General features: G+C 47.4%; 1 protein-coding gene across 1 annotated transcript in view; it reads left to right on the forward strand.

Moving 5' to 3' along the window:
* Positions 1-16,142, forward strand: part of LOC133418673 (snake venom 5'-nucleotidase-like) — a 30,904-nt gene that overhangs the window by 12,581 nt on the left and 2,181 nt on the right. Inside the window, exons 5-9 of the mRNA XM_061707490.1 lie at positions 2,070-2,258; positions 7,981-8,178; positions 8,790-8,944; positions 14,063-14,171; positions 14,261-14,410. Coding sequence (XP_061563474.1) covers positions 2,070-2,258; positions 7,981-8,178; positions 8,790-8,944; positions 14,063-14,171; positions 14,261-14,410 — 801 coding nt within the window. The remainder of the gene's footprint in view (positions 1-2,069; positions 2,259-7,980; positions 8,179-8,789; positions 8,945-14,062; positions 14,172-14,260; positions 14,411-16,142) is intronic.

Consider the following 16,142-nt stretch of genomic DNA (forward strand, 5'->3'; position numbering starts at 1 on the left):
GTGTAGGTTGTAGCCACGTGTAGGTTGTAGCCACGTGTAGGTTGTAGCCACGTGTAGGTTGTAGCCACGTGTAGGTTGTAGCCACGTGTAGGTTGTAGCCACGTGTAGGTTGTAGCCACGTGTAGGTTGTAGCCACGTGTAGGTTGTAGCCACGTGTAGGTTGTAGCCACGTGTAGGTTGTAGCCACGTGTAGGTTGTAGCCACGTGTAGGTTGTAGCCACGTGTAGGTTGTAGCCACGTGTAGGTTGTAGCCACGTGTAAGTTGTAGTTATGTGTAAGTTGCTCCCCTCGTCTTTGCTGCTGATCTTAAACACGGATGAAATGTGTAAAGGGGTAAATACGTTTTCACATCACTGTACAAGTTCAAAGTCTTTTGAGATTCGTGGTGATGTATTTTCTTACTTGAAGAAGGAAACAAGCTAGATTTGTGAATCCAAACTCAAATTCAAGTGGAGTTAGTAAAATAAACTAATAAATAATATTGGTTTAGCAAAAAGCCAATATAAATCCTGGTGATGCTAGTTTAGTTACCATGGTAACATACTAAGACCATCTGAGGTCTAAAAAAAGTTACCCCAAAGTGAGAAGAAATAAAATTACTTGAAAAGAAAAACGAAAAAGAAGAATTAACTTGCACATTTGGATCCCAACTAAGATGACACAAATCTCAGAGGTGACGAAAGTGCTTGAATGTACAAGACTGGAATGTTTTTATTTAACTGGATGTAAATGAAGACATTTTTTTCCCCCTTCCAAATCCCGGATGCAGCTCCGGGCGTCGGCGACTGCACGGACCCTGTGCATCCGCACTTGACATTCGAAATGGAGATAAAATATCAAGAGTATGATCAGGAGCAGCACGTTTTAGATTACCGAGCAGTTGTCGTGGAACTCTGAGTGGTTTCTTGAGGGTTTTATTGTACTGTACAGCTGGTACCGATACCAGTATCGGTATCGGGGCATCCCTAGTTGTGATTGACAGGTTCCTACCTTCCTACGTTCATGTGGTTGATTGTGAGGTTGTTGCAGTTCCACTCGTTTGTAACTTATCTGATGATGTGGGGACTGTCGTGTCCTTCCACGTGTGGTCGTGAACTAATTGTTGACGTCACGTTTCCTCATATTCTGCACTTCACTGCATCACCAGTAAGTGTCGCCAACAGACCAAACCTCAGAAATGTGCGTGAAGGACCGCAACTTTCCGACATCCGACTGTGAGCATAGAAAGTGGTGTACGCACGTTTTTGTGCACCGCACGTTTTGTACATGAGGCCCCTGGTCTGGATACAAACATTGTCTCTTTCACACTATTTAAGTCTAAACTTAAGGTCTTTCTCTAATCTTTATTTTTTCTTTCTTTCCATCTATAAATCCCTTTGAGTTGCTCCATAAATCAGCTTGAACTGAGCTGAGTACTCCAGATCTTTCTCGATGTTACGTAACAGCAGCTGGGCTCTGGGCCTCTTGTGGACTAAGCCTCTCCTCCCTGCCCGCCTACAGAGGACGCTAGCGTCCGCATAGACCTCACTGGGGAGGGGAGTGCTGGAGAGGTGCTGGGGAGGGGGGTGCTGGAGAGGGATGCTTGATTGCTGGGTCTTAGATTCATGAGGAAGAATGTGGGCTCGGCCGTGTCAGTGGAACTCTGGACCACCTCTAGACCCTCGCCAGGCTCGTGGAGGGATCATGGGAGTCTGCCCATCCAGTTCACCTTGTGTTTTGGGGACTTGGAGAAGGCATTGGTTGTGACTTTGTGGGGGCTCTTCCGAGACTGCAGGGTCCTGCGTCCGTTGCTCCGGGCTATCCAGTCCCTGTACAGATGAAGAGTCTGGTTGGCGTTGTCTGATCTGTTCCAGAGGAAACTCAGTGAAACCGAACCATCCTTGGTTCTTGTCTTGGTCAGTATTTCACCTTGAAAGTTATGATAACAGATTAGTTACTTGAGGCCTGAAAATTAAACTACTGACTCACTTTCTTGAGCTTGAAGTTGTTTGATGTTCTCAAAGCGAGAGGTTGTTTTGGTTGGGTTTTCGGGAAGTGTGCCGTCCTCTCAGCTCACGATCTCTCCACAGGACCGCACTTGACGTTCGAGGACGAGGTCACCGTCTTGCAGCAGCAAGTGGAAAAACTGAGCAGACTGAATATCAACAAGATCATCGCTCTGGGCCACTCAGGCTTCAAGGTGGACCAGGAGATCGCCAGGAAGGTCCGTGGCGTTGACGTGGTCGTTGGCGGACACACCAACACGTTCCTGTTCACAGGTGAGAAACAACTGACGGTGGTTCCTGAATTATTTATTGTGGTCATTCCGCTGCTGCTTCCACCTGCCTGCTGTCTGCTGCTGACGTCCCTGACCCCCAGTCTGGCCCTCGGCAGGAGGGCCCCCCTTATGATCCAGGTCCAGGTCCCCCCTTATGATCCTGGTCCTGGTCCAGGTTTCTACCCCCTTATGATCCAGGTCCTGGTCCAGGTTTCTTCCCTCCTAAAGGGGAGTTTTTCTTGCCACTGTTTGGCTTAATGTTTTTCTCCCACTAGGGGAGTTTTTACCTGCCATTGTTTATGTAATAACTGCTCAGGGGTTTATGTTTATGTTCTAGGTCTCTGGAAAGCATCTAGAGACATCTGTTGTATTAGACGCTATACAAATAAAATTGAATTGAATTGAATTGAATTGACTCTAACACACTAGAGTTACACTAACTAGTGGTTTACTGACACTAACTAGTGGTTTACTGACACTAACTAGTGGTTTACTGACACTAACTAGTGGTTTACTGAAACTAACTAGTGGTTTACTGAAACTAACTAGTGGTTTACTGACACTAACTAGTGGTTTACTGACACTAACTAGTGGTTTACTAACACTAACTAGTGGTTTACTGAAACTAACTAGTGGTTTACTAACACTAACTAGTGGTTTACTGAAACTAACTAGTGGTTTACTGACACTAACTAGAGGTTTACTGACACTAACTAGAGGTTTACTGAAACTAACTAGTGGTTTACTGACACTAACTAGTGGTTTACTGACACTAACTAGTGGTTTACTGAAACTAACTAGTGGTTTACTGACACTAACTAGTGGTTTACTGACACTAACTAGTGGTTTACTGAAACTAACTAGTGGTTTACTGACACTAACTAGAGGTTTACTGAAACTAACTAGTGGTTTACTGACACTAACTAGAGGTTTACTAACACTAACTAGTGGTTTACTGAAACTAACTAGTGGTTTACTGACACTAACTAGTGGTTTACTGACACTAACTAGTGGTTTACTGACACTAACTAGTGGTTTACTAAACACCATAACAGACCCTTGACTGTTCTGAAGAAACCTCATGTACATGAACAAACTGGAACCTGTCAGATAGATATGATTTAAACCAACGTAGAGCTGTCCCTTTAATCCCAACAACATGCTCTAACCTGTGCAGTAAAATGCCATGATCTACAGTGTCAAAAGCAGCACTGAGGTCCAGTAGAACCAGTATGGAAACTAATCCCTTATCTGAGGTCCAGTAGAACCAGTATGGACACTAATCCCTTATCTGAGGTCCAGTAGAACCAGTATGGACACTAATCCCTTATCTGAGGTCCAGTAGAACCAGTATGGACACTAATCCCTTATCTGAGGTCCAGTAGAACCAGTATGGACACTAATCCCTTATCTGAGGTCCAGTAGAACCAGTATGGACACTAATCCCTTATCTGAGGTCCAGTAGAACCAGTATGGACACTAATCCCTTATCTGAGGTCCAGTAGAACCAGTATGGACACTAATCCCTTATCTGAGGTCCAGTAGAACCAGTATGGACACTAATCCCTTATCTGAGGCCATAAGGAGGTCATTCGTGACTGGAACCAGTGCTGTCTCTGTGCTATGATGCATTCTGAACCCTGACTGAAAGACTTCAAACAGATCATTTCTATACAAATAGTCACATAACTGGCTTGAAACTGCCTTTTCCAGAATTTTAGACACAAATGGAAGGTTGGAAATTGGTCTATAATTAGCTAAGGTGTCTGGGTCAAGAGAAGGTTTATTAAGTAAAGGTTTAATTACTGCCACTTCGAAAGCCTGTGGTACATATCCTAAACTTAGGGATAGGTTGATTTGGTCCAGTATTGTCGTACCAATAAGAGAAAAAATATGTTTGAATAGTCGAGTCGGGATGGGGTCTAACATACATGTGGTTGACTTAGCTCTATTAACGAGTGAAGTCAGCTCAGGGAGGTCTATAGGATCAAAACAGTCTAGAGACAAGTCAGAGCCTAGGGAAGTCGCTAAAGCTGAAGAAACGCCCACGACCGGCTGGTTGATTTCTTCTCTAATTCTCGTGATTTTACTGTTAAAGAAGCCCATAAAGTCCTCACTACTGAGAGCTGCAGGAATACACGGCTCCACAGAGCTGTGACTCTTTGTCAGCCTGGCTACAGTGCTGAACAGAAAACGTGGGTTACTTTTGTTATCCTCTATCAACGTTGAATAATAAGCTGTTCTTGCTTTGCGAATGGCTTTTCTATATACTATTAGAATATCTTTCCATTCACGATAAGAGTCTACAGACCTACAAGAGTACCACTTCCTTTCCATTTTACGCACGTTTTGTTTCAACATGCGGATATCTGAATTATACTAGGGAGTTAAGCTCCTGTGGCTAGAAACCCTCCTTTTCAAAGGAGCAACTTCATCTAAAGCTGAATGCAACAAATCAGCAGTGTTACTAGCAAGGAAATCAACATCTGCAGAGGTAGAACCCAGGTCACTGGCCTCGACTACATCACTATTTCCCACTGTCGTAAGGTGACCTGAGTAACTGCCTGTTATCTTGAGCCGGGCTTGGTTCAACATGACGTTGCGTTCACTGTCCCTCGCAGCAGGGGGGCCTCCGGTCATGTGACCCCTGCCATATTGTCTTTGAAATAGAGATGATCATGCTGTTTGGGCCTACCTGCTGAAAGTGGAGGCGACCTGGAGGCAGATAAAACCCCTGACACTACCACTGTTCCCACATTTATTAACGGGCCATCACTCTGAGTCGTTGCGTGAGACAGCCCCCGTTGTTTTGTAAGGCTGCAACCTCGCGTCATGATCTTAATTTGATGTTTTTCTTGTGCAGCAGGGGACAAGTCTATAATTGTGGAGGTTTATAAATAAAGTTCAAATCTGCCAGTCTGGACCTCAGACCTCAGCTCCTCGCCACCGTCTGGGCTGTGGGGAACATCCTTGAGGGCTGACGATGATGCACTTTAACACTTCTGCAAAGTTCCTCTTTTAGCTTTATTACACAACTAGACGCTAACTGAGGAAAAACACAGATGAGTCATAAGGAGAAGTTTACACAGTCTGTCCAGGCAGTTCCTGTACTGACCAATTCAATTCAATTCAATTCAATTTTATTTATATAGCGTCTAATACAACAGATGTTGTCTCTAGACGCTTTCCAGAGATCCAGAACATGAACATAAACATAAACATAAACATAAACATAAACCCCCGAGCAATTATTATATAAACAATGGCAGGTAAAAACTCCCTTAGTGGGAGAAAAGCCTTAAGCCAAACAGTGGCAAGGAAAAACTCCCCTTTAGGAGGGAAGAAACCTTGAGCAGGACCAGGCTCATAAGGGGGGACCCTCCTGCCGAAGGCCAGACTGGGGGAGTCAGGGACGTCGACAGCACACAGCAGGCAGGTGGAAGCAGCAGCGGGATGACCAGAGGTGGGGGGGGCGTCAGCAGCACACAACAGTCATGTGGAAGGACCACCAGGGGATGTCTCTACAAGTGAGGCGGTCTTGACCAGACCGAGCAGAAATAAACCTACAAGACTTCAGTGCTCGACCCAAAAACCCAAACTCCAGTATGAATATAAGAGCGCTGGTCGGGTTCCTGTTTCGTTCTCTCCCTTTCTGCCTTTTCTTCCAGCGTCCTCCAGTGGAACCGTCTCACTTAAAAGAAAAGGGCTGTCCTTTACCTGCCCGTGTCCTGCAGTCAGGTCCTCCACTCCTCACAGGAGGCCATGACGGAGGACACTGGCGTGCTGAGAGGAGCTGACTCTCTCCACCATCTCTCCGTTTATCTTCATTTCACCTTAAATCGGTCTCCTTACATTGGGTAGGTCGCAGACTTTGGAGGCAGGATGCTGTCGTCTCCTGAAGCTCCTCTCTGTGGACGGACTCACCCCCTCCAGTGAACCACAGAGCGATCGTCACCACATGATGACAGTGTTCACCTTCATGATACAGTGAAGAGTATCATTACGTTCCCATGATTCAACAGCTCGTAGGGTTTTGGCAGCAGTAGCTGGAAGTGGTTTCATGTAGGACGAGCCGTCTGTGATGTCACCCCTAGGTTTCTGAAGGGCCGTTCTGCAGGCCGTTGTGGCAGGAGGTGGCTCCACCCAACTCTGGTTACCCCAAAAAAACCTGTTGAAACCTCCGTCACCTCAAACTAAGCCTTTTATTGAGAAGAGTCACTGGCTGTGAACTCTCCACCACTGACCCCCGGAGGACACAAACATCCGTTCCACCACCCCCACTTATTGTCCAACAGTGAAAAGGGTGTCCTTCTTACTCCTACTGTCATCTCTTCCGTCATCTTCACATCCATTCCTGTTTCACATTCACTGGCTGTTGTAGTACTGAGAGCTGAAAACTAAAGCACCGGGAAACCTGATATCACCGGGAACCCCGGGAGCCCAGGGAGCCCCGGGAGCCGGGCTCTGCTGGAGCTCCTCTGGTCATCCGTCCCTAGTCATCCGTCTGAGCGACCTTGTCTCCGGTTAGGAGGCTTGCAGTCGTGATCACGCTGCTCCTGCTGGACCCCCGGTGCACAAAGAAGCACAGCTCAGATGTTTGAGGACGTTTAGCTGTCTGGTTCCACGGACTCCAGCGTTAAACGGACATTAAGCGGCATGGCCGAAACTGAACAGGAAGTCGACCATTTTCAATTAACCGTGTAATTTTGGCGCAATTTATGCCACTTCTTCGGCCGTTAATACGGCCCGAACCGTAACGTGCACCCAGGTGTGTTATACATCAAAATGTGCGTCTCTATCCTGCGACTACGCGCATTACTTTTCTCAGTCAAAAGCGTTACCGTGGCGACGATAGACGCCAAAAAGCGCGCCCCCCCTTCATCTGATTGGTCCATATTTGATAGTTCCTACTTTCTGCCATAACTTTTGAATGGTTTGACATAGAGACTCGTGGGTGGTGTCATAGGACTCGGTTTTGACTCCTTCACCTTAATTGGTGCAAATTAACCCCGCCCCTTCTTCTGATTGGTCGATTTTTGATAGTTCCTATTTTCTGCCATATTTTTTGAATGGTTTGACATAAAGAGTCGTGGGTGGTGTCATCGGACTTAGTTTTGAGTCCTTGATCTTTATTGGTGAAAATTGCACGTGCCAGGGCCCGTTCATCGCTGCTTGCAGCTTTAATTTTCTTTTATTATTTTACCTCTTTTCTTATAATTGTTATTTACTGTTTAATTGTGCTTTGCTGCTTTTAATGTTGATGTAAAGCACTTTGAATGACCTTGTGTTGAATTGTGCTATACAAATACACTTGCCTTGCCTTACACATCTGCACGTTCCTGGTCTTCAACGTTGATGCTGAGAGGAGGATATTTACCTCCATGTCACACAAAGTACATTATTGGTTGTATTTTTCAAATTTTTTGTAGAAGAAAACCATGTTCTGTGGTTTGTGGGAGCTTTTATTGCGTACTGAGTCTGGGTCCGGGGCAGCAGGCTACGTTTAGAGGTCCAGACCTCCCTCCAGCTGTCTGGGGGAACACCGACCTATTCCCAGGAAAACTGGGAGATTTCTCTGTGGAGCGTCTTGCGGCTGGTCTCCGCCCACGGGACCTCCGCCCAGCTGAAGATTCCAGAGCCGGGAGGCCCCCGGGAGCATCCTGACCACATGGGCTGTCTCCTCTGGCCTTGACGTGTGAACTGTGGTCTCTGTCTGCCTTCAGGAAGCCCTCCCTCCACCGAGGTCCCAGCGGGCTCCTACCCCTTCATGGTGACGGCGGAGGACGGCCGCAGGGTTCCCGTGGTGCAGGCCTACGCCTTTGGGAAGTACCTGGGGAACCTGAGAGTGAGTTTCGATGATAAGGGGGATGTGGTGAAGACCACGGGGAACCCCATCCTGCTGGACCACAGCGTTGAACAAGGTAACACCGCCGTCCGCTCCGCCTCTTCTGCTGTTGCTGTCACGTCTTTGTTTCTGTTGGAGAGCTGGTCTGTCGGGGGGGGGGGGGGGGGGGTCTGACGTCAAAGCCAGCAGATACTCAGTTGTGCAAGTTCCTACTTCACATGAACTAGTTCAAACTTCAGTTCACATAGTTTAAAAATGAACAGTTCACGTTCATAGTTCACCATTTTCACTTTGAACTAGTTCAAATCAAAGATCATTTCAATATTTTTAGGTGAGAAGTGCGAATGAAACGCCCCCCTATCCTAAAACTGTTCTCTGTATTCGATCATGTATTGTCCTAGTGGCTTTTCCACTTTATTCAAAGACTGTAAATCTCCAACAATGTGGTCAATTATCAGTGTGTAGGAAGAAGGAAGGAGAGAGCATGGCAGGAGGAAAGAAGAATTGGGTCATTTTGACCCAAAGACAGCACAAGGTTAAGGATGAAAGTCAGCACTTTTACAGGAACGTTGCTGCATGTCTGTGAAAGTGACTGAGGGGACGGTGTGAAAACAGAAGAGCAGTATGTATTTGAAACAGAAGACAGTTGTCCGTCACTGCAGCTCCTCTGAACTCCGTTCCCCACAGACCCAGAGGTTCTGGCGGAGGTGGAGGAGTGGAAGAAGAAGCTGGCCAGCTACTCAGCTCAGGAGGTGGGGAAGACGCTGGTGTTTCTCAACGGGACCACAGAGGCGTGCCGCTCTCAGGAATGTAACCTAGGAAACCTCATCTGTGACGCCATGGTAAGAGTCCGACACTCAGGGTCCTCACGGAGGGACGTGCAGGCCGTTACCGTACCGTTACCGTAGTAACAGACTCTCTGAACCTAACCTGGTCAGTTACCGTAGTAACAGACTCTCTGAACCTAACCTGGTCGCTAGCAGGTTTTCTTCAATAAACCCTGAGTTTCTCTCCGTCTCCTCCCTCAGTGGCGTCAATTCAGCCAATGGGCCTTTACGCAATACACATCCGTTTTCTGCACCACGGACAGCAAGAGCAGAGTTAGAGAGCAGAAAAAGCGTATCTGACAAACGCAATTTAACTCATTCGGTTCACTTTATTCACTATGTCGGTGCAACAATATCACAGGGACATCCCAGTTTAACTTCAAACAGTTAAAGTCCAAATGCAAAAAGGAGAGGGAGGAACAGAAGACAGAAAGAGAGAGAGAGAATAAAAAAAGTCAAATATTTCCCTTAAACAGATTTATAAGAGGATAGGGTGATTTGATATCTTACCTTAAGATGAACTTGCATAATTAATCCATCAGTGGCTACAGCCTCGTTAATAGCCTGACTGGGGCAACATTGGACTCATCACTTGCCTTCTTTCTTTTTTATTATTAAATTGCGTGGTTGTCTGCTTCATTTTCATTTCTGTAAGTTAGTAACACTGCAGAGCTAAAAACCAGATTTATAGCGACCACTGTCGTCAGGGACGCTGGGACATCACATTTCAAGATATGAGGGGGGTACAAGTGTTGGGAAAGATAATACCTAGTGAAATCCATCATGTTGTTCTGATATGCATTTGTAGTTATTTTATATATATTAAGTAATAGGATAAATCAATACAAATAGACACAGAGTAATTCCATAAATGTATTAAAAAAAAACATTTACATTCTCCCCTGAAGCCGAGGTGTGGCAGCTGCCGTACCCAATTGACGGCCCTGATCTACATGACAGTGGCGTGAAGTATGTGGATCTTCAGATGCAAACTAATTGAAATGTTAAATGTTTCAATAAGGAGGGGCCCGCACTCGGGCCGATCTGACCTAATTTACATAACTAGGTCATTTACACAGTTCCATTTGTTAAGTGAGTTACTCATGCCACATATCTTTGGAAAGCTAAGATTCTTGTGATTACAGCCATATAAACCATTTCAGGATATAATCAAAGCAGCTGGTACATATCGACACCACAAACAAACAAACAAAGATTTGTGCAAATGATGCAACTCACCTATTTATCTTCATAGAAATCATATGTTGAAAAATATTCCCACAAAAACAGTCTTGTTACATTCAGGAAGGTTCAGTATATCCAATCCAGTAAAGTATTTAGTCCAAAATACATCATTATAACAGTAAATAGCCACAAACAGCCGCTGCATCATTAGAAATTAGCCGCTTGATGTGCCACATTTTCAACTTTCATTCATTGTAATTCTGGTTCGCAAGTCTTTCCAATACAATTCCTATTCTCAAAATGGAGTCTGTGTCGTGTCCTATTGATTGACACCTATTTGGACCAATCGGACCATTCCTCTGGCCGTCCACAGCCATCAACAGCCAATGACCGTCTGTGTTGGAAATAGGCTCATGCCCCCCTTTTGTCATGAAAAAAATGAGCCAATTGCAGCCAATCATGCTGATGACAGGCACATTCTATAGCCAATGAGATCCTGAACACAACGACTTATGACACCACGGGGTCTCTATAAAAACCCGCAGCCTGAGCGCTGAGCGTCATCTGAAAACTTTCAGTGAGCAAAACTGAGCGTCTCCAAATGGCCATTTTTGGAAACGCCTAGACATAGTCTGACAAAAACAAGTGTAAAATACTCATTTTCTGTGCTATTTTTTATCAATTTTGATGTTGCACTAGATAAGGCTTCAGGCTGTGGACCCATTGTGTTTTCCAGCTAATAGGCCAAGTATTCACTCATCTGCAGACATGTAATTACAAACAAATTTCAGGCGGAAAGAAAAAACCTTCTATTTCAGTGTGTTCAAAGTTAAATTACTCAATTCTAGTAGCAGTTACAGTGATTCTGACAGTTGGAGAAAAAACTTCCAAAAGAGGGTTACCTTTCAAAAGAGACCAGAACCATCCATGTACGTCAAACGGTTCAAGAATAGCTTTCAATTTACTTTGGGTACGCCTTGGATAGGCGTTTTTGGCAACTTTTAGTATGTGGATCTTTTGTTGTCGCCGGTTGCCATGGTGAATCGTTGTATCAGGGCTCTATAGATACTGGCTTTTGATAGTTGTGGCGCACGCGCTTAACTCCAGGTGAAACTACTTAGAGTTGAGTAAATTAACTCTAAACCGCTGTTCTGGAACCCAAAACTCAGAGTTTCCGATCTCAGAGTAGATCAACTAAGAGTTCAGGATTAGACTCAGTGTTTGTTGAACCTGCTTTGTGAAACGGAGCCCAGGACGGTCTGCTTAGAATGCTGTGGGACATATCTGTCTGAACAGTACATGGAAGCAGGACTGAGGTCCACAAAACCATGATCTGAACAAACATGCACACCTCTGGACCCATGAGACCAACGTGGAGACGTTTGGTCTTCATGTCCAGAACCAGGAACCAGGAAGATCAGGACTCATATGGCACTTTTGCACTAGGACTTACTCGGCCCGACTCGGCTCGTCAATTCAATTCAATTCAATTTTATTTGTATAGCGTCTAATACAACAGATGTTGTCTCTAGACGCTTTCCAGAGATCCAGAACATGAACATAAACATAAACATAAACCCCAGAGCATTATTACATAAACAATATATCTCGTCCCGCCTTTACCCGTTTGTTTTTCCACATCCAGGGTAGAAGTGGGGGGGTTGGGGTGAAGCTGCTGTGACGTACTCGATTGCGCAACCGCTTTGTTCATGTCGGCGCAGATGAGAAATCAGCTGGAGCAGCTGAGAGTAAAACAGCCCGTCTACATCCCTTTTTTAATTTTTTCTCGACAGCCACCAGGTTTATGAACATCTGCACCTCAGAGTTGGATCACCAAACAGACGTTTGCGCTGTATAATAAAATCGCTGCGAGCCGCGGGTCGCCCTGACTCCCGCTTCCTGATTCAAACGTCTGACGGCCCCGCACATCTCAGGAGGACCTCAGGAACCTCAGGAGGACCTCAGGAACCTCAGGAACCTCAGGAACCTCAGGAGGACCTCAGGAACCTCAGGAGAACCTCAGGAACCTCAGGAGAACCTCAGGAGGACCTCAGGAGGACCTCAGGAGGACCTCAGGAACCTCAGGAGGACCTCAGGAGGACCTCAGGAGAACCTCAGGAGAACCTCAGGAACCTCAGGAGGACCTCAGGAGGACCTCAGGAGGACCTCAGGAGGACCTCAGGAGAACCTCAGGAACCTCAGGAACCTCAGGAGGACCTCAGGAGAACCTCAGGAACCTCAGGAGGACCTCAGGAACCTCAGGAACCTCAGGAGAACCTCAGGAACCTCAGGAGGACCTCAGGAACCTCAGGAACCTCAGGAACCTCAGGAGAACCTCAGGAACCTCAGGAGGACCTCAGGAACCTCAGGAGGACCTCAGGAGGACCTCAGGAGGACCTCAGGAGAACCTCAGGAGCCTCAGGAACCTCAGGAGCCTCAGGAGAACCTCAGGAGGACCTCAGGAGGACCTCAGGAGAACCTCAGGAACCTCAGGAACCTCAGGAGAACCTCAGGAGGACCTCAGGAGGACCTCAGGAGAACCTCAGGAGCCTCAGGAACCTCAGGAGCCTCAGGAGAACCTCAGGAGGACCTCAGGAGGACCTCAGGAGAACCTCAGGAGAACCTCAGGAGGACCTCAGGAGAACCTCAGGAGAACCTCAGGAGAACCTCAGGAACCTCAGGAGGACCTCAGGAACCTCAGGAGGACCTCAGGAACCTCAGGAGAACCTCAGGAGGACCTCAGGAGAACCTCAGGAGCCTCAGGAACCTCAGGAGCCTCAGGAGAACCTCAGGAGGACCTCAGGAACCTCAGGAGGACCTCAGGAGGACCTCAGGAGAACCTCAGGAGAACCTCAGGAGGACCTCAGGAGGACCTCAGGAGAACCTCAGGAACCTCAGGAGAACCTCAGGAGAACCTCAGGAGGACCTCAGGAGAACCTCAGGAGAACCTCAGGAGAACCTCAGGAGGACCTCAGGAGGACCTCAGGAGGACCTCAGGAGAACCTCAGGAGAACCTCAGGAGGACCTCAGGAGGACCTCAGGAGAACCTCAGGAGGACCTCAGGAGGACCTCAGGAGAACCTCAGGAGAACCTCAGGAGGACCTCAGGAGAACCTCAGGAGAACCTCAGGAGAACCTCAGGAACCTCAGGAGGACCTCAGGAACCTCAGGAGGACCTCAGGAACCTCAGGAGAACCTCAGGAGGACCTCAGGAGGACCTCAGGAGAACCTCAGGAGAACCTCAGGAGGACCTCAGGAGGACCTCAGGAGAACCTCAGGAGAACCTCAGGAGGACCTCAGGAGGACCTCAGGAGGACCTCAGGAGGACCTCAGGAGAACCTCAGGAGGACCTCAGGAGGACCTCAGGAGAACCTCAGGAGGACCTCAGGAGGACCTCAGGAGGACCTCAGGAGGACCTCAGGAGAACCTCAGGAACCTCAGGAGGACCTCAGGGTCCGTGAGGGTGGATAGGGTAAAAGTAGGGCAGACAAATAAGAAGGCCCAAGACCATTAAGACAATTAAAAACTAGTAAAAGAACCTTAAAATCGATCCTGAAGCGCACGGGGAGCCAACGCAGCGATTCTAAAACAGGTGTAATGCTCCCGCCCTCTTCGTCTCTTCAGTTCATTATCAGTTGTCCTCTTGAGTCCACGTCCAGGGAGGTTGTTTTCAGTCCCGTGGAGCCTAAAGTTCTGAATGAAATGTCCAAATGTTGTCTCAGGAACCTCCAGCTGCTTGGAGACTCCTACTCCTCAACATGCTGGTCTACAAGGTTCTCTCTGACGTCCTCAGACAGCCGTCTCCTTTACTGTCTCTGGTCCATGTTCATGGTGGACACCATGGTACCAAACAGCAGAGTTCCTTTAACCCTTGAAATAGTCACACTGACTAACTGGACAGATGTAAAACTGTGACTGCGATGTTCTGCTTTCTTCCTCCCCTCTTCAGTTGGACAGCAACATCCGGGTCTCTGATGATCAGCAGTGGAACCACGTCAGTGCAGCCATCTACAACGGCGGTGGAATCCGGACCTCTATTGACGAGCGCGTCCGCAATGGTGAAGTCAGATAAGACCAGAGCAGTGTTCCACATCCACACAGGAAGACTGGGCTCAGTGTGACAGCGTTACTGATGTGTCATCTCCAGGTTGGATCACCACGGAGGACGTGATCGCCGCCGTTCCCTTCGGGGGGACCTTCGACCTGATCCAGCTGAACGGTTCCATTCTGAGGGAAGCCTTCGAGCACTCAGTGAAACGATACGGCCAGAGAGCCGGGGAGTTCCTGCAGGTGTCAGGTATGTGCATGTGTTTGCAGTTACATCAACATGGGGAACTCTTGGTCCTGGTTACCAGGTCTACCAGGTCTACCAGGTTACCAGGTCTACCGGGGCCTCAGAGATCTAGATACATGATACACATGCAGCAGGAAACCCCACTGAGCTAGCATCTAAGGAAGAGCTAAGAGGTCTTACCATCATAAATCTGATTATTGCATATAAGAACGTTGACCTCATATACTGTATCTGTGGCGGAAGCTCACCGTCAGAAGCAGCCAGTTATCATAATAATAATAATAATAATAATAATAATAATAATAATAATAATAATAATACATTTTATTTGTAGAGCACTTTTCATGTATAATCTCAAAATGCTTACATAAACAAGGGAAAGTCAGGACACATAAAAGACCAGAAGTAAAAAAGCATAAAAATAATAAAAACATCTAAAAAAAGAACAGGGAAAGCCTTCCTGAACAGGAAAGTTTTAAGCCCCTTTTTAAAGGTGTCCACAGACTGGGGTTGATGTAGCTGTTCAGGGAGGGAGTTCCAGATGTGGAGGTTCAGGGAGGGAGTTCCAGATGTGGAGGTTCAGGGAGGGAGTTCCAGATGTGGGGGGCAGCGGAGCAGAAGGCTTGGTCTCCCATGGAGCGGAGTCGTGTGCGGGGCTGACAGAGGAGGTTGGTCTTTTGTGAGCGGAGGTTCCGGGTGGATGAGTGAGGGGTCAGGAGGTGTTTGAGGTATTGAGGGGCAGTGCTGTAGATGCAGAGGTGGTGATGAGGTCATTGCTGTAGATGCAGAGGTGGTGATGAGGTCATTGCTGTAGATGCAGAGGTGGGTGATGAGGACAATCTTGAATTGGATTCTTGCGGTTATGGGAAGCCAGTGGAGTTTCTGGAGAGTAGGGGGGATATGGTCGTATTTGCAGGTTCTCATCAGAGTTCAGGCAGCACAGTTCTGAATGAGTTGGAGTTTCCGAAGGTGTTTGTTGGGGATACCGATAGCAGGCTGTTGCAGTAGTCGAGCCTGGAGGAGATTAGAGCGTGGACGAGTTTTTCTGCATCAGGGAAAGTGAGGAAGGGGCGGAGTTTGGATAGGTTCTTTATGTGGAAGAAGCAGGTTTTGTACAGATGTTTGATGTGGTTTACAAAGGTGAGTTGTGGGTCCAGCTTCACACCGAGGTGGGTAACAGAGGTAGAGAGGGGGATGTCTTGACTGGAGAAGGAGATGGTGGTTATGGGTGATGACTGGACCTGGTGAGGGGGGCCAATTTGTATGGCTTCGGTTTTGGAACTGTTGAGTTGGAGGAAGTTGTGACTCATCCACGCCCTAATCTCCTCCAGGCAGTTGGAGAGGGCTTGAGTGGGTGAAGATGAGAGGACTGGGGTGGAACGTAGGTTGGGGTCAGTCCGGAGGTACAGCTGAGTGTCATCGGCATAGCAGTGAAACGAGACTCCGTGCCGGCTGATGACAGGACCCAGGGGCAGCATGTACAGGATAAAAAGGAAAGGTCCTAGGAGAGATCCTTGGGGGACACCACACGTAACAGGGGCTGTTTGGGACTTGGAAGATCCCAAGCTGACGTACTCTGTCCTGTCAGCAAGGTAGGAGGTGAACCAGTCCAGTGTGGAGTGATGGAGACCAACGTCGGTGTGCAGACGGTTTAGCAGGATATGGTGGTCAACAGGAGGATATGGTGGTCAACAGTATCAATGGCTGTTGAAAGGTCGAGGAGGATGAGCAGGGA

The sequence above is a fragment of the Cololabis saira genome, chromosome 18 (assembly GCF_033807715.1).
Source record: "Cololabis saira isolate AMF1-May2022 chromosome 18, fColSai1.1, whole genome shotgun sequence".
Lineage (NCBI taxonomy): Eukaryota > Metazoa > Chordata > Actinopteri > Beloniformes > Belonidae > Cololabis > Cololabis saira.